This window comes from Lacerta agilis, chromosome 3 (assembly GCF_009819535.1).
Source record: "Lacerta agilis isolate rLacAgi1 chromosome 3, rLacAgi1.pri, whole genome shotgun sequence".
NCBI lineage: Eukaryota > Metazoa > Chordata > Lepidosauria > Squamata > Lacertidae > Lacerta > Lacerta agilis.
In genome coordinates this window covers 40,861,382-40,879,841 of record NC_046314.1, presented here as the reverse complement: position 1 = coordinate 40,879,841, position 18,460 = coordinate 40,861,382, and the positions used below count along the sequence as shown (strand labels likewise).

Sequence of the window (18,460 nt, the reverse complement as noted above, 5' to 3'; positions counted from 1 at the left end):
TTGAAATGATAACAGTGAAACAGGAACATAAAATTTGTTCTGTGTCATCCTAGTGTTTCGTTGAGAGGTGACCAAGTGTGTGTTTTTCCTTGATGGACACAGGAGCCAATCCCAGAGGGGTTACATCACACCCTACTAGGCTAGACAGGAAAACATTTTTGCAAATCGGCAGACTGTATCCTCCCCTAACTTTTTCAAAAAAAAATAAAAATCCTTCCAGTAACACCTTAGAGACCAACTAAGGTTTTTCTTGGTATGAGCTTTCTGAAGAAGTGTGCATGCACACAAAAGCTCATACCAAGAAAAAACTTAGTTAGTCTCTAAGGTGCTACTGGAAGGAATTTATTTATTTATTATTTTGTTTTGACTATGGCAGACCAACATGGCTACCTACCTGTAACTGTAACTTTTTCAAGTTTATTTTGCTTGCTAGACTAGCAGGAGTCCTTTCTCCTCCATCCTGTGCTTTGACTTTCCCCCTACCTCCGAGCTCGGACTTTTTTCTCCCTCTCTTCAGGGCAGCCCAAGTTTACAAAATAGAGGCAGCCTTCTTGCAGAGGGTTCTGCAGAGTGCTTTCTTCTGTTGTCATTGGGTACTCCCTGAGAAGGATCTTTTTCTCATCAGTGAGAGGACCACGCCCTGCATGCATTCCTACGCTGCTGATGGCTACGTTGCCTCTCTCTGCCTTATTCACCTGTCTGTTATCTGCATAAAGGTGACAAAGTCCTGGTTGCTATTTTTTTACATATACTTATCAGTTAGGACTCCAAGGCTTCCAGGGGACATCCTTCCAAGCTTCTCTGTGAAATGGAAACTGGAGAAGCTCCTGGAAGGGGATGTGGCTGCATTCAAGTTTGCAATAGAATTTTCCTGTCTAGGCTAGTAGGATGCGACATAACCCTCTGTGTCTGACTTCTGTCATCTCACAGTAAGTACCCAGTGACCCAGTAATATGGCTGTTATTATAGGCCAAGACCACAGGTACAGGTACATGTAAGCCAGCATTTCCTTCTTCAGTAGTGACCAGCCAGATGCCTTGGGAAGCTGACCAAAGGGCCCAATGGCTACCCTCCTTTAGGTTTGAAGTCCCATTCTTCACTCTCTAAGCTAGTTGGTACTGATAGGTCCCGTAAGTATTACCAGAAGCACAAGGATTTCAGTCACGTTGACTTTTGCCTGTTGTGAATGTTTCCCCTACAGGTTGCTCACTTAGAGGATATCCAGGGAGACATTTTTCACCCAGAGTCTCTTCAGGGCCGCTTACCCAAACTTACAAAGCGGATGGAGAAGATATGTACATCTCTAGTGAAGAACAACTCGTTCTTGGATCTGGTGGAGAGCCTTGACAATTTCACAGGTAAAATTTTCATTACAGCATAACGTTCAACAGGAAGGTAATTTGTTTTTCTTAAGAAATGCTGGGTTTGAGTGGACTTGCTGAAATTAATAGATTTCTGCTGCTCTCCTTTTTACAGGTGATGTAATTTCCTCTTCCCATGAGCTGCAGCATATGTCTGTAAATCCAGCTGCAGACAAGGAAAGGCAGAAGTCCGAGGCCAAACATTTACTCGTGCAGAAGCAGAGGGCCCTAACAGAGCTCTTTAAAAACCTTGCTAATACAGGTAAGAGGAGCTGGAACTACTACTCTTTGGAGACAACAAACAAAAATAAGCAGCAGTCACCCCTACTCACAACCCTCAAACTAGCAAAATGCCATGTGAGTGTGTTTGGCACTGCACATGATTTACCTCCATAGGCACACGTATAGTGTACCAAATGATAATAGCTGGGAAGTAGTTGGTACAATTGGGTTAGAATGAATACTAATTGGAAAGGTGCATGAATTTTTACTGTATTGCTCTTGACACACACACCCTTTAATGCACAGCTTTGTAGCCATGCACACAGAAAGGATAGGGTCCAGAACCCCATTGCTTGCTTGCTTGCTTTTATATCCCACCTTTCTATTCAAGGAGCTCAAGGTGGCATACATGGTCTCATTTAATACTCAGAAGAACCCTGTGAGGTAGGTTAGGCTGAGAAGCAGTGCCTGGCCCAAGGTCCCTTGGTGAGCTTTGTGGCCCAGAGGGGATTTGAATCCTGGTCTCCACACTGCCTCTGAAAACAATTTCTGCTGGTTAGTTGTAGTCACCTGTTCTCTCCGCCCCTTTCAACCGCAAAAGCTAAATTCTCAGAATCATCTGTATCAGCCATCATCACTTAGGTGTTGGAGAGGAAAAGGCATGACTGAATGGACTCACTAAAAAGAACTTCCATGTTGTTTATTTCAAGTCTCAAAAAGAAAAATTAAAGTTAGATGTATTTTAAATATTTTCCCAGGGTTGTCATATCGCAAAGGCCTTGCTTGGTCTCGTTCAAAAACTTCCCAGGACCTGCTTTTCCTTCACCCATTGGATTTGAGCAGTGCATTAGCCTTGGTTAACTGCACACAGAAACTGGACGCAACGTATGTATTTTCTGTTTCTGCAACTACAGTTTTGACCTCCAGAAGTAGCCAGTTTGGGTTTTTCAATCCAATATTACCGTTACCTCATCTGTTTTTTGCTATGCCACGTTTCCACAGAAATTGTGCCCGAAGTAGCTCACAACATAACAGATGCACAATATTTATTATGCACCTATTAGAAACCTTTATAAATAATCAGAACTAATAAGGACGAAAAAATCAATACACATAACATTGCACAACAACGATGCAAATAAATTAGGTTATCCTAAAAACCTAAAGAAATAGAAAAGTAGCATACAGCTGCATTATGTTTTGGACACACCTGTACCTAAAGGTTTGGTTCTAAGATATGATCTTGCAGCATCCAAGGACCCTACCCCATATCTCACCTGGACTTGTGCCGCCACTCTCAAGCTGACCAGCATTATTGTGGGCTTTCACCCTACACAGCAGTCAGTAACTTTCCATCCAGACACCAGACACCAAGTAGTGTACATTGATGCAGGCTGGGGACCATAAACAGGGTCTCATCATGGAATAGATCCTTCACCCCGATGGTGATCCATGAATTGGTGACTCCCAAAGGGATTTCCATTGCAGGGATAGTCCCACCTAAGGATAGTATCTCTTTTAGTGAAGATAGTTTTAAGGCCAACCAGATGTGCCATTTCTCACATAGGTTACTCTTGCATCAGTGACTTACCTTTAATAAACAGGTGTAACAAAGTAACTTTTGTGTGGGAGCCTGGAACCATTTAGCCCTGTTAAGAGTTGTGGCTTCCCTCCTGTTAGTAATGGGGGGAAAGCCGCCATTTGTGCCAGTGGCTGCTTTCTTCCCCTTGCAAACAGCAGACATATAGGGGGACCCGATTCTGATCAGGACCATGGGGTGGGGGGCAAATACACCACTCCATATTGGAGCCCTCCCTCCCACCAGCTGCAAAGGAAAATCAGCTCTGCAAAGGTGACAAATGGTGCGTCTAGTTTAGCCCTTGGTTCATTTAGTTTTCATTTTAAGGAGCGACTTGCAAATTGTGTAACGTGATATTTTCTGGAACCAGCAGAGCAAAAACATCCGGATATTGCCTTAAGTAAAAACGCATTACAGCGTCGGGAGTATCAGTTACCAAACTGATACCTTAAGCAGGCAATGTAAAGCCGGTTAAGACTTTCTAAAAGCATGGGTAAGCTGAACTGATGCACGTTTTGTGTTTGTGTGGTCGTAGAAAGGCTTTGAAATTGCTTATTTATTTATTTTTGTCTCGGATGAACAAAAGTCTTGCGCTTTCCAGGTTGCTCTCTGAGATCTCTTCGTCCTGGGATGGATGCCAGAAATACTTCTATCAGTCTCTCGCACGCCACTGTGGGCTTCAGACAGCGTTACTGGCACCTTCAAAGGTAAACAGTAGCTTCAGTACTAGAGATTTCATTCAAATCTTCTCTTTTTAAAAGCTTTGAATAGGCAAGACAGGATCATTCATCATCTAAACATTTGGCTTTTTTATTCTGAATCAACATAGTTTTTTCTCAGGCATGTTTATACCTGCCTACATTGTAGTTGTTGAGCAGATAAATAGAAGTAAACTACCAGTAAATCTACATAGACTTGTCACTTACATATCATATTTTTTATCAAATGTACCCAGTTACAAACCTTGACATATTCAGAAATCCTTGGCAAGTCACTAAATTGTAGGATTGAGTCAGGTTCACTTTCCAATTTCATATGCAGTGATACCTCGGTTTTCAAATGTCTCTGTTGACAAACATTTCGGTTTTCGAACGCCATAAACCTGGAAGTAAATGCTTTGGTTTTCGAACACGTCTTGGAAATTGAACATGCCACGTGGCTTCCGCTGAGTGCAAGATCCTGAGACCTTGCTGTTGGCCATGAGTTTTCAGTTTTGGAACGTTTCAGAAATCTTCCGGAGTGGATTACGTTCGAAAAACGAGGTACCACTGTATACCTTGGAGAAAGTGGAGGTGACATTGATGTAAAATGAAAATGGTAGCATATAAACTAGCTGATCAGAGAACAAGCATTTCACCTACCTAGGCATTTACTGACAGCTCATAGCATAAAAAGGACACATCCTACTAACAGATGAATTGCTGCAGTTGCTGCTGCTGTTCTCTATTAAATTTGTATACTACCCTTCACAGGGTGGTTCACAACATAAAAATACATTGCATGAGAGCACAACATGAACACCAGTTATGAGTGAAATGCCTAGGTGCTTAGTAGCATCTTCACCTGGCTACTTCAAGTGGCACCTAAAGGTTGATAGGGATGGTGCTGGGCATATCTCTGGGGAGAGCATTCCACAGCTGGAATGTTGTGGGGATCTTGCTTTCCTCCCCGATTTAGCACATTCAGTCCTGATCATCCACAGCTCTTAAAACCATAATTAAAGTTGCTATGATAGGAATTTGTTTTCAAAGCACGTTTGTGCTATTTTGATCATTTTATGCATGGGCTTTCAAATCTGGTTTTCTGGGTGTGTTACTTGCCTGAAAGTTGCCCGAAGGCTGTAATCCTGTGCACATTTACCTGGGCATAAGCACCTTTGAATATAATGGGAGCTACATTTGAGTGAACAAGCATAATGTTAAGATTGGGCTGCACAGTAGTTTGTGTGTGTTCCATGCGTCTTTCATTGTCAAGGCATAAGCAGAGTTCCATGCATTTGCCTAGTAGCAGTGGTGGGGGCACATTATTATGGTAACCATTACACAGGGGTGAAAAGTGCTACCTTGTCACACTGCAGGAAATTGGACTGGGCACTGTTCAGCGATGCAAAGGATTCACAGCACACCTTATGAAGATGCTTGTCAAGCAGAGGAGCTCCCTCACTGCCTTGACTGAGCAGTGGATTATCCTGAGGTATTTGGGCTTTTGTTTTCTGAGCACTTCTTTAGCTCATTTGAGAAAGGAAAGCATTCTGACTCAAAAAAAGAGAGCGGCAGACTGTATGCTGCAATAATAGCGCAAAATGTAAACCCTCAGTGCATTTGTACACACATTCTCTATCCTCTGTTAAAACAAGCAAGAGGCATTGCCAGAGTTCAAGGACATAAAGCAACACCCAGGATAAAGAAATAAATAAACTTTCCGCAAAAGCTGGAGTGTTTGGAAATTGCCGTGATCCACTACATACTGACTGAGGTGTACCGATAGTATTTTATTATAAGCAGATCTGTTAACCTTGTGAATCTCCTACAGGAACCTTCTGAGCTGCGTGCAGGAGATTGATGCCCGGTTAAACGCTGCCTGTGAATATGAAGTGGCGTTTCCTCCTCAAGACGGTGTTCAGCAGTGGACAGATAGGCTGCAGTACCTTTCCATGCAGTGTGTGGTGGTCCTGGAGCAGCTGTCCTGGTTTATGGAGTGCTGTCCAAAAGGCCAGTCCTTGAATGCTTCCAGGGCAGACTCTGAAGCAACTGAACTGAATTCCCCTTGTGTTCTGAAGTCCATGCCTGGTTTTAACCCTCCAGAGCTACAATATTCCACTCCAATAGCTGCAGATCAGCTGCCCGCTGGATGCAAGATGCGAAAACACGACCCGCTGTTTCAGAAGCTGATTTCAAATGTGAAAGAGATGCTGCTGGAGGTTAAGGCAGTAAAATCAGATGTGGACAGAATCCGACAACTGTCTTGTGAGACTCTCTTCCATTCCTGGTAAGTAAGGTCCATAGTATTTTATGGAGAGAAAACGGTTTCACTCCTGCAGCCTTCATGCACCCTAATCTGTAAGACTGTGAATTTATTGTCTGCATTGTTCAAAATGGGGCCTGCTGTCAGCCCCCACTATATCCCAAATAAATGATTGGTGTTGCAGAAGTTGATGGCCCAACCATGGAGGCACTAAACAGTCCTCTACACTGCCAAATATCAAGACAGAGGCTGTATCTAAGCTTAAGTGCCTTGGGGTAGAGTTATGCCTGCACTTTTGGAGGAAGTGCACAGAGGAAGCTTAGCACTCCTTGACTGGGTAATACACCCCTTGCATTTCAGAGGACATGATCAAAAACATTAACTGTGCTTCAGCATTCTATATGAACTAGGCCACTGTGAGTTGAGAAATTCTAGTAATTTTCAGAGAGGTGTGTGTCTATAAACTGGTATTCCTAAACAAATAATAAACTTCATTGGACTAAATAATTCTTGGAAACCCATACAACTGTTAGGCCAATTAGGGACTCTTGTCACCTACCATCTTAAAGTTTATGTCTTATTTCTGTATTTGTTCCAGTGGTTATCCTATTTTTATTTATTTATCCATCCATCCAGAGGTTTCAGGGCTGTTCACAGAGTAAAATCAAAATATAAAACCACAAAATACATAATCAAAATAAAAGCAACAATCCAATAACCTCATTTTCTTTTACATTTGTATTTTAATATAATTTGAATTAACTGAAATGCTCAAAAAGTAACACTTAAGTAAGACTTGCTTTTGTCTTATAGGAAAAGTTTTGAAGTGTGCTCTTCAGGAATAGAATGTTTGCTGAAGGTTTCAACCCAACTGCAAGATATAGAGTCTTTCTTTGTCCTACCTGAGATGGAAGCCAATCAAGTTTCAACACGGATGGCTTTAATCAGAAGTCTTGTGTACATCCAAGGAGAAATTAATAGAAGTGTGGATGACTTTGCCATTTGGAGGACACAGCTCTTCAGTTCAATTTCACACTGTAATGGTAAAGACCTGTTTCTTTCAATCTTTCAATCTATAAAGCAGTTGATTTAAGTATTATTCTGTTATCACCTTTGGATGTTTGCATCTGTGACTAAAGGTCAGTAAAATTAGATCACAATTTTGTTAGGATCCTAAACATGCTTACTGAGAACCAAATCTTGCAGAGTTTAAAGAGGCAGGCCTATGTAAGTGTGCAGAGAGTATTGAAGCATTCACAATAATGTTCAACATTTTGTTTAATGTAGCATGTCAAAATCCTAGCAGCTGTACTTTGGTGGGAGTTGGTGTTTTGTTTATTTCTTGCTAGTTGTTGTTGGAAACTTTCTGGGACCTCTGTCCCTAGTATCTAATGCTACAAAGCTTGTTTTCTCATTAAAAGTTGGACATTTATTTTCATGCCGCTGCATGCCTTTAGCCAAGTCTTGTTAATGCATTATGAAATGAGCTGGAATAAGTATAGCAGTGGCATCATTGCAAGGGGATTAAGGATTCATTGATTTGACCTGACTTGACTTGGGGAAAATCCTAGCAGCAGCACTGCCTGAAAGTTCAGTCTCATTTCTGAGCCCTGATTGGGCCACGGGCTGGTGAAGAGGCTAAGAGGCAATATTATTTGCACTATCTTCCACTTGCAAGGCAGATGTGAGATTTTTGTTCTGCGAGATAACTGAAGCAACGCATATGTACCTCTTGGAGTACAGTAATGGAGTATCTCGGATTTTAAATTAGGCAGGGAACTGGGAATTCTCCAGGTTTTAACGTTGGGGAAACACTAGTTTTATAAGGCCCAGCCATCATATCAAAGTCTTCATAGTTATCCTTATTTCGGGTTTTTGAGCACTATGCCTTTCTTGTTCAAGTTGCATTTGTTATTATGGCTTAGAACTGCAATTTGTTTGTGTCGTATCATTTATTTATTTCATAAAATTTATTATGCACCACTTGATTGCAAAAACAAAACAAAACCCTCAAAGTGGTTGCTGCTTTCGAAGTCGGATGTCTTCCCCACTAACATTTCTACTGTATTTACAAAGGGAACCAAAAGTCAGATGATGGATTTGTAGAACTCTACTCCGAACAGGTAGAGCTTGCAATCCAAGCTATCCTGGGTGCAATTCAGTGTTTGGTAGAAAGGAAAAAGGTAAAAGAAGACGACACCTCCCAGAAGGAGGATGGTGAGTCTTAACTTTTGTCCTTTTCTCTGAAGCACTCTTTATACTTTCAGAAATTCTCTCTCTCTCTCTCTCTCTGTGTGTGTGTGTGTGTGTAACTGAACACAACATATATCCTAGCAAATTAGGTCTTTGTTTCAGGGGCAGAGGTGGTTGTTCTAAATATGATGGCCACTGTGAAATTGTGAAATTTGGACTTCCTGTAGCAGCCTCTTCCCGAATGCCCCCACACACCCAAGAGATTTGTGGAATTCAGAGGATTCTTGAATGCTCTGATAGATTTTATTAATCTGTTATTTATTGCATTTATATCCCACCTTTGCACCATGGAGCTCAAGGTGGCATACATGGTTCTCCTCCTTCTCGTTATTATCCTCACATCAGGCTTGTGAGGTAAGTTGGGCTGAGAGACTGTGGCAAGCCCATGGTCACCCAATAACTCTAGCCACTACACCACACTGGTGGGTGGAGAGAACTGGCAATAGTGCCAAGGCCCCTTTTCTGTGAAGGGCAATCAGTACAGTTCTTTGGGGCATCTGGTTCCTCCTGGATCCTGCAACATGCCGTGGTGCTCTAGGGCTGGAGTGGGGAACCTTGGGCCTGGGGATCAAATATGCACCTCCAGGCCTCTCTGTTTAGCCCACATCACAACCCCTTCCCAACCACAACCCTCTCCCCAGGCCCTCACCAGCCCTGCTTCATACTTTCCTTGAATTTTTTTGCCTGGCTTGAATATGTCCTTGAACTCTGATATTTTCTTGCCTGGATGAAAGATGGAAGCATGTGTAGAAACTAGCCTACTGTACAAAGGCAACATTTTCATTGGATAAAAATGTTTACCCAAACCTTTTCTGATTAAGGATGAATTGAGTCTTCAGTCTTTTCCCTTTTCCCTTTCTTACTCAAGGGGAAGAATCTTTGGTTGACAGGCTCAAGGCAGGGCATTTAACTAAACTCTTGGATGAAGACATCTGTGCAGATGTGAATTCTCTGCACGTGCAGAAAATCATTTCGGTTATTTCAGAACTCCTGGAGCAACTAAAATCCTATGGCGAGGATTACACTGAATACAAGTGCAAGGTAAAATTTATCTGTCGAAATATCTTTGCCATTCATTGAGGCTTGGTCCAGCTGGAGGAGGCTTTGAACGTGAATTTCTAGACTTTCTGTAAAAGGCAAAATAGCAGAGGGAAATTGTAATGTCACTTAGAAACATATCATTTTGTCTTGGTAGGAGCGGGGGAACCCCTGTATTTTTAATGAACAATGGATTTATTTTGTCCCCACAGCTTTTCAATCAATCCTGCCACTTACTGGTGCGTCTAATGCCAATACTTTACAAGTATTCCAATATCATCCTCTTCTACCTCACTGTTACCTTGGCTACACATAGGAGCACTGGGAAATTGCTCTCTGTTCTAGCTAACATATTTACCGAACTGGCCCGGAAGGTAAGAAATTCTAGTTTACCCTCTCAGTGGATTTGGGAAAGGGGATAGAATTCTGAGATATCTGGAGTTGTGAATAAAGCTTTTTTTAAGAAAGCCACAGTAGAAGCAAGATGTTCACCAGTGTGTTGAATGAACTCTTTATCTTTGGCCCCATAGTACTTAATTTGTTTGCATGTATATAGATAGATACAAGTCTGTGTGTATAATCTGTTCTTTGGAAGCTTAATTGTTTTGTTGAGTGCTAAAATCTGTCCAAAATGTTTCAACTTATTACTATTATTATTATTAGGGCTTTTGTTTACCAAAAGAACTAATGGAAGATGCTGGAGGAGAAGGAGGAACAGAATTCCATGATTACGAAGGAGGTGGCATTGGAGAAGGGGAAGGCAAAAAGGACGTGAGTGACAAGATAGAAAACGAAGAGCAGGTACGTGCCAAGTGGGATTTGAGGCAGTGGCTCCAGAGTAGCCATGATTCAAGCCTTGATTGCAGTGTGTCTGTTCATAAATAAGTTAAAGCACGTTCTTAACTATAGGAAGCCGTTGTAAATTTCACCAGTGCAAGTTACTGTTCAGGAGGGGCAGACCATTATGGGCTTGAGTTTTGAGGATTAGGCCCTAGGTCACATGACCTAGCTGAACAGACTTCGGAATAGCTATAAGTCTCTCCTTGTCCTGTCCCACCACTCCCCTGGAATGCCCTTTTTCAGGACTTGGGCTGGTTTAAGTTTGTCTGGCTGAGTAAGGGTGAGGGAATTGCACTGACATCGTTACAGTTTAGCTGAAAGTCAGCCAAGAAATCCCCAAGTTCCTCAGAATTCAGAATTCCTCATCCCAACGGACCTTGGGGGCTGGATTCTGCTGTTATTTTCATATAGTTTAGTAAGTTTCATGGTAACTTTAATTGTCCCCCTCCAAGCCATCTGCTGCTTACTCCTAAAGAAGAAGAAAAATGCCTTGGATTCTTAAAGCAGTTCTGTCCTCCTGCTGGGGTTGAGCATTTATTCAGTAATAAAACTGTGTTGCTGAGATAATGGTGGGGATGAAACTAATGCTTCATTAAAAGCTGGGATAATCTTTGGTTAAATATCCCAGGTAGAAGATACTTACCAGAAGGGTCAAGAAAAGGAGGATGAAGACCCAGAATCCAAACCAGGTATTGAAGGAGAGGACAATGCAATTGAAATGTCAGATGATTTTGAAGGAAAAACCTACGACGGGGAGAAAGAAAACCAAGGTATTGTACTATGACAATTGTAGGTTTCGCTTGTCTGTCCTGTTACATGCCAATGCAGGTGGGAATGCTAAACATTTTCTTTGTGGGCTTTTTGTGCAAACATTGACATACAGTGGAAGTACTTGCGCAGAATCAACATTAAGTGTGGTTCCAGCAGCTTGATGTCCTTCTGTGGCAAAATCTGGCAGAGTTCAGTATTGTGAAAATGGTAATGCTGCTGCTCTCTTTTTAAATTAATCCCTGTGTGGTTAGGAGCTCTTCCTGATTAATGACTATAATTGGAGCGGGAAGCATCTATAACTGTTAAAAATTAGGAAAACCCTTAATTGCAACATTTCTAAATGCAGCAGAAGTCCAGCTATATCATGTCTGTGTGTAGTGTGTTATTCTAAGTGGGATAGAACAATTGGGCGCGACAGTGGGGGAATCTTACCAAAAAGTTTTCATGACATCACTGTTAATTTCAAACTGTGACAGACCCTTGGGGAAATCTGGATAAGAATATACGAGAATACACATTCTGTTCAAATGTTTATAATTCTTATTTCTGATAAACTTTCCCCCTTGTTTCACCAACTGTGTTGAAACCATTTCAGGAGAGACACTTCTTGTGATATAGTACAGTAAGCCCTCAACTTACGCAGGGGTTACATTCTGGGATTGCATCTAAAACCAAAATCACATATAGTCAAAACGCATTGGGTTCAATGGTGGGTGGGATTGCCAGAGTCTCTTTTCCTTGGATACCCACCCCCTTTCTGCCCACTTTTTACTTAAAAAATAATTATTATTGCCAGGCGAATGAAGCTGAATGTTTAGCAAGTTAAATGCATGTAAATTGTAGGCTTACTGTACTCATGTAGGTGTCCTCTGTTTGATACAGAGTGGCTGAATGGTTTTAGGCTGTCACCCTAGTCCAGTCCCTGCTAGCAGAACATGTGCATTGCTAACCTGTGATGTCACCATGCTTGTGGGGTTCATCTTGAAAGTTTGCGAAAGGCCGAAAGTTTGTGAAAGGTCCCTTATGCACTGAGTTCTGGTACCTTAATGAAGAGGATGATGTAAGACGAGCTGTGTTGCCTTATACAGAAGAAGATGACAAATCTGATGAAGAGTTAGACAAACAGATGGGAAATCTCGGAGATGCTGAAGCTGACAAATTGGATGAGAGGCTTTGGGGAGATGACAACGACGATGATGATGAGGAAGATGATGAGAATGATAATGAGGATGATAATATAACAGAAACGGGACCAGGAATGGATGAGGTAAAAACGTAAATAAAAGTGTGCTCTAAGGAGGAAGTATTGTACAACTTTTTAATTGCATGGTACGAAATAAGATAGAGATTAGTGTCTCAATTTTTTGTGTAATTCCCTTTTTAGAATGAGATTATTGAGGAACCTGGCTTGGATTTCATAAAATCAGCAAGGAGTAAGCTAGCCTGCTGTTTACCTTTTTTTTGAAGATGCCTCTCTCCATATGGAACTTGCCACCCACAGAGAGTGGCTGAGGAGGCAGTGCTTCAAAATCTTCCACTCCTCAAGGTGTAAATAACAACAGGGGCTACCAAATCCAGAGCCTTTTATGTTGCATCCCTAGTTTTAGGTATCTGCTTTCCTATGAAAGGAAATAGCGACCTTAGGGTTTGTTTTTTATCAGATATCCATTCCATCCATAGAGTGACTAGGAACAGATAAAACGCCTACTCAATCTTCATGATACACAATTCCTGTAAAACAACTGTTGTCTAATATATTTTGGGATCTAAAACATGCAGCCATGTTTCCTCAAGTAGACTGGTAGCTAGGATGTTCCCCTTCAGATGTCATTGGACTCAGAACTCCCATCAGTCCCAACCAACATAGCCAATGGTCAGGAATGATGGAAGTTGTAGCCCAGCTGTATCTGGAGGGCCCCATGTTGACTATCCCTGACTTAGAGAAAATGCACAAGGTTATACACGCATAACATTATGCAGGTAATTTAAACAGCTGCATGCACCTGTCTGAGAACCCTGCTCTGATTAATCTTCCAGGCAAGTGTACACAGTCATGTGTTTATCATCCACCCTTCGCACATTTGCTGTGGGCAATGCTCTGGGCTTACACAAAAAAAAAATGTTAGCGTGCTGCCGCCTTTAGTGTAGTAAGTAGAGTGCTTTGATAAAGTAGCCATTTGTCTTAAAACGTGTTGAATGTTCCCTGTGACTTGACTGTAACAGAGCCATCAGAACTGTATATACACCAATGGTAGTAGGATGTACAATGAAATGGTTCCATGGCTATTTTCCTTGAACAACTTAGGGTGATTCAGAACTTGTGGCAAAAGATGACAACATGGACGTTGACAACAAAAATGATAAGAAATCTCCCAAAGACGAAGAAGAAGAGAAGCAACCAGATAGTGGTGAAACCAAAGAGAAAGTCCATGAGCAAATAGATGAGGTAATGAGAGCAAGTTTGCTGCAGAATCTACATTTCTAGTTGGGGCTGATGGGAGGTTTTTTTTTCTCTAAGGTAAATATTGCTGTAGACATGGAGGACAGCTTTCATTCTTTTAAAGCCCTAAATGGCCTCAGCCCAGTATACCTGAAGGAGCATCTCCACCCCTTGTTTAACCCAGACACTGAGGTCCAGCGCCGAGGGCCTTCTGGCGGCTCCCTCACTGCGAGAAGCGAAGTTACAGGGAACCAGGCAGAGGGCCTTCTCGGTACTGGCGCTCGCCCTGCGGAACACCCTCCCATCAGATGTCAAAAACCCCCAACAACTATCTGATATTTAGAAGACATCTGAAGGCAGCCCTGTTTAGGGAAATTTTTAATGACTGATGTTTTTATGTATTTTTAATTTTTTGTTGGAAGCCACTCAGAGTGGCTGGGGAAACCCGGCCAGATGGGCGGGGTATAAATAATAAATTATAATTACTTAATTAATTAATTAACTGGTGAGTATTTAAGGCCCCCAACCCTAATCTGCAGGTTGCCCCCTGATTGGATTTTATCCTGATCCTGATCTGATTTTAAGATGTATTTTAATTAATTGCCTGGGTTTATGTTAATGTGTTATACATTTGATGTTAGCCGCTCTGAGCCCGGTTTTGGGCGGGGTAATAATAGGTTCGGCATCCTTTCTGTTGGGGGTTCATCTAAAGATAACTTCAAGAGTTACTTTACTGTGGCTCTCAACAGGTTTCCCTCCCCCTGCCCTCCCCACCCCTGCTTCCTGCCTCTATTCCTCGCATGATGTGCCACTTTTTTTCTGTTTAACAGCGGGAATATGATGAGAACGAGGTAGACCCTTACCATGGAAATCAAGAGAAACAGCCTGAAGCTGAGGCATTGGATCTGCCTCAGGACCTGAACCTAGAGAACGGAGAGAAAGATGACGAGGACAAGGAAGAAGAAGGAGGTATGGCTCACAAGGTGTTCCGTTATCAGCAGATATAAAGAAAAGAAAATCCTACGTAGTTGTGGTGCCTCTTGTGTGTCTACAGGTGAAACTCGAAAAAGTAGAATATCGTGGAAAAGTCAATTTATGTAAGCAATTGTTTTCATTAGCTACTGGAGTTTAATATATGAGATAGACACATGACATGCAAAGCGAGATATGTCAAGCCTTTATTTGTTATAATTGTGATGATTATGGCGTACAGCTGAAGAGAACCCCAAATTAACAATTTCAACTTTGGGGTCTTCATCAGATGTACACCATAATCATCACAATTACAACAAATAAAAGCTTGACATATCTCGCTTTGCATGTCATGAGTCTATCTCATATATTAGTTTCACCTTTTAAGTTGAATTACTGAAAGAAATGAACCGTTCCACAATATTCTGATTTTTCGAGTTTCACCTGTAGCTATAATTGGGGTCTGGGTGTAGGTGCACAGCCTTAATCTGATTCCAGACAAGGGTCGTCCCTGTTGTTTGGGGAAAATAAGGATTGATGTCATAATTTTGATCATTCGTGCTTATAACCATTGGAAGTTTGTGAATTAATTGCTGCATCTGATTTGTGTTTGCATTGAGGAAGGAATTCAGACAGTTCCACATGGTAGGGAGACTGTTGCCTTTTCCACACAGGTTTGGAGTAGGCTATGATTGACTTCGAAACGTAGGAAGAGTCTTGCCAGTTTTGTCCCACCTCCTGAGGTGCCTGGGCCACTTATATCAGTGTTGGTTTCCGTAGCTCTCTAGTCTCAAGTATCTGTCCATCTTCTGAACCTCTCCTATTCCAATTAGGGGCACACAGTTTGAAAGAGAGATTCTTATGATATTGTTTAGTAGCCCGTAGGTCCAGCTCACATCTGTATTTGCAGGACTAAAACACTGTACAATGTGGTAAGACACACATCAGTGGCATAGACAAAGGAGCAGTGGGCTAATTCTGGTTTTGTGGGGGATATCTGCCATTTGTCTTTGTGTTTGTATGCGTTCTTCATATTTTAGGGTGTTCAGCACCACAAACGTTGATATTTGTATATAACAAATGTTTCGCCTACTTCAAATAAGTAGTGTGTTGTTGGCATGATTGATACCATATAGAGAGTTGGGCTTTGGAAATACATAATATCAGCACTTCCATTACTGCAGTATGTTGACATATTGACAATCTATGCTTGTACCAAGGGAAAGTTTCAAGTTAAATGTACCTTACCTTTTCATTTTTAAGGATTATCTAGGAATCTTAGTAAATCTTACTCTCTGTTCCTACCTGCCCAGCAGTCGGTAGGAGAAAAAATTGAATTCTGGCTGCCTTCTGAAAGGTGTGTCTTTTGCATTGCATTAGGAGAAAATCCTTTTGAGATTGAGGAGAAGACGATGGATGTAGACGAAAAAGAAATTAAGGATTCTGAAGAGACGGGAGAGGATGGTCAGGATTCTGAGCAAGCTGAGAAAGATTCCTCTGAAGATAAAGGTGAAGGAGAAGATAAAATGGAAGAAGAAGAAACAAAGGATGAGGAAAGTGCAGGGCATCCCGATGCAAATATGGAGGAAGAAGCAGAGGCGCCAACAGAAGACCCGAGTGAATCTCCTGAGAAAGAGGGAGAAAAGGGCATCCCTGACCAAGGCCTTAATCCTCAGGTTTCGCTTATTCTTTTCTTAATAAAAAATAGTAAATGTCCTCCCTGCAAGGAGGCATGTGAAAAACATCTTAGTCTTAGCGCCTTAGTGTATGTAGAGATAGTATACAGTTTTAAGTCTAAAATTCCAGTAAATGGTAGTACAGTGGTACCTCTGGTTAAGTACTTAATTCGTTCCGGAGGTCCGTTCTTAACCTGAAAATGTTCTTAACCTGAAGCACCACCAGAGCACAATTTATGTTCTTATCCTGAAGCAAAGTTCTTAACCTGAAGCGTTATTTCTGGGTTAGTGGAGTTCTTAACCTGAAGCGTATGTAACCCGAGGTACCACTGTAGTAGCACTGTGATTTTCTTGGACAGCAAATAGATCTCCTGTAGTACGAAACCATTTCTGGCCCTCCCTCCCATCACACTTGTTGAATGCTAATACTGATGTCTTCATCTGAATTGCTTTAGGAAGTGGAGGATATCGATAACCCTGACAAAGACGAGGAGCTGCCTGAAGCCGTTGAGAGAATGGAACATGAAACTTACGGGCAGGCAGGAGAGGAGAACCTGCAGAGCGACACGGCTGTGGAGCTGGCTGGAACTGCTTCTGAAAAGGACCAGGCGAAAGAGGTGAAGCGGGGGAAATCCCACAGTACCTTTTGTATTCTGTGGAACATACTTTTTTGGGGGGTTTAGAAAGCACTTAACTTTTAGGGTTGTCTCGCTGCTGCTGATTTTTCCTCTCTGGTGGTTTGTCTATCTTTCTTCAGGAACACGGAACTGGAGCTGCTGATGCAAATCAGTCAGAAGGACACGAGTCTGAGTTAATGGCACGACTGGCTTGTCGGAAACAGAGCAGGAAAAATACACAGGTATTTTATTCTTTCATAGATTAAAGAAATTTTAAGCTAGCTTTTTTATATGACCTTTTCTGCACCTCCTGGACTACTGTCTGGATCAGAAATTACTCAGCAGCTATAGTACATCCCAAATGCTCTTAAGCAGTTCTCAGCTCAAATTGCAATGCAAATTTTCCTGCAATTTTTTTAAAAAAGAAAATGCCGGAACAGGGCATGGTGACTATATTTTCCCCAGTACCAGAGGCTGCTAATGCACTTGTGCTTTGCTTGTGGGCTTTGAACAGGCACCCGGCTGTCTGCTGTGAAAACAAACTGCTTACTTAGATAGGATTTTTGATTGATCCTGCAGGTTTGTTCTAGTGGGCGGTGTGATAGGTTACCGAGCTTCTGAGTCTTGAGTTTGGTTTTTCTGAACCTCAATGAAATTTCATAGCTGCACTTGCCCATTTTTCAGAGTTTTAAGAGAAAGCCTGGCCAAGCCAACAATGAGCGTTCAACGGGGGATCACAGTCAACAAGTTCACAAGCGGCTGAAAACTGTTGAATCTAGCAGCGAAGCAGAACAGGCGCAGGTTCAGCCAGAACGAAACACGGGAGAAGCTGATGCGTTTGAGCACATTAAGCAAGGCAGCGAAGCCTACGATGCACAGACCTATGGTATGCCAGCATTCGCACAGTGATGTCAGAGGGATGGACAATTTTAAATCGCTTGTACCACTAAACCTCCACTTACATGAAAATGAGCATGCATTCTTTATTGAAATAAAAGCACTGAAACATGTTAGATTTGGTTTGCCTAGCTTAACGCTGGGGAAAGGATTTAGATAAGGAATTTTTCAAGGAACTTGTGTTTGCTTCTCTCTCATAGTTTGCTTTCCTTGGCTTCATTTTTTAAACCTAATAGGCAGCCATGTTTAATTTCTCCACATTAAATCAGTTGAAGCTTTAAAAACAAATCCCTAAGAAGGTATTTTCTAGATTAAGATAGCAACTAAAGTGCTTTAAGTATCTCTTGCAACTGAAGTATCTCTTGCAATTAAATCCCAGCTAAATGCTACTGTGGTGAATCCTACTTGCAGTTTCTAAAACAAAGTATTTTCATGGTTTCTCTCAAATCTGCCTGTTTCTTGAAGGACGTGTGCTTAGATTTTATGATTTGTAATGAAACCTCTGTCATTGGAAGTGTGTAACTTGCATTTTTTGACACTGGAGCTAATAAGTTTGCCCTCAGTATGATGAAGTCTGAATCTATTGTACCTGTACATACCATGAGTCTTCTAGCACACATCAAGTGCAGATGTGTGGTAAAATCCACTTTTAACGCTGAAAAGGGCAACAAAAGTTCAACACATTAAGGAAGTGTAATCCAGGAAATTGTGGTTCCCAAATTCTTCATTCATCTCATCTCATTCACCTAGGTCCTAGGTCATAGCAAGGTGGGTAGGAGGCAGAGCTATGAATGGGGAAATCCTCAGTTTGAAGTTTGCCTTAGCTATGA

At 41.8% G+C, this 18,460-nt stretch overlaps 1 protein-coding gene across 1 annotated transcript in view; it reads left to right on the top strand.

Moving 5' to 3' along the window:
* Positions 1 to 18,460, top strand: part of MDN1 (midasin AAA ATPase 1) — a 90,861-nt gene that overhangs the window by 63,988 nt on the left and 8,413 nt on the right. The window contains exons 74-92 of the mRNA XM_033143431.1: positions 1,202 to 1,358; positions 1,477 to 1,623; positions 2,342 to 2,468; positions 3,764 to 3,869; positions 5,240 to 5,355; positions 5,695 to 6,150; positions 6,940 to 7,169; positions 8,203 to 8,343; positions 9,248 to 9,420; positions 9,630 to 9,791; positions 10,081 to 10,218; positions 10,886 to 11,027; positions 12,117 to 12,295; positions 13,334 to 13,474; positions 14,299 to 14,437; positions 15,821 to 16,116; positions 16,572 to 16,733; positions 16,874 to 16,975; positions 17,418 to 17,619. Coding sequence (XP_032999322.1) covers positions 1,202 to 1,358; positions 1,477 to 1,623; positions 2,342 to 2,468; positions 3,764 to 3,869; positions 5,240 to 5,355; positions 5,695 to 6,150; positions 6,940 to 7,169; positions 8,203 to 8,343; positions 9,248 to 9,420; positions 9,630 to 9,791; positions 10,081 to 10,218; positions 10,886 to 11,027; positions 12,117 to 12,295; positions 13,334 to 13,474; positions 14,299 to 14,437; positions 15,821 to 16,116; positions 16,572 to 16,733; positions 16,874 to 16,975; positions 17,418 to 17,619 — 3,316 coding nt within the window. The remainder of the gene's footprint in view (positions 1 to 1,201; positions 1,359 to 1,476; positions 1,624 to 2,341; positions 2,469 to 3,763; positions 3,870 to 5,239; positions 5,356 to 5,694; positions 6,151 to 6,939; positions 7,170 to 8,202; positions 8,344 to 9,247; positions 9,421 to 9,629; positions 9,792 to 10,080; positions 10,219 to 10,885; positions 11,028 to 12,116; positions 12,296 to 13,333; positions 13,475 to 14,298; positions 14,438 to 15,820; positions 16,117 to 16,571; positions 16,734 to 16,873; positions 16,976 to 17,417; positions 17,620 to 18,460) is intronic.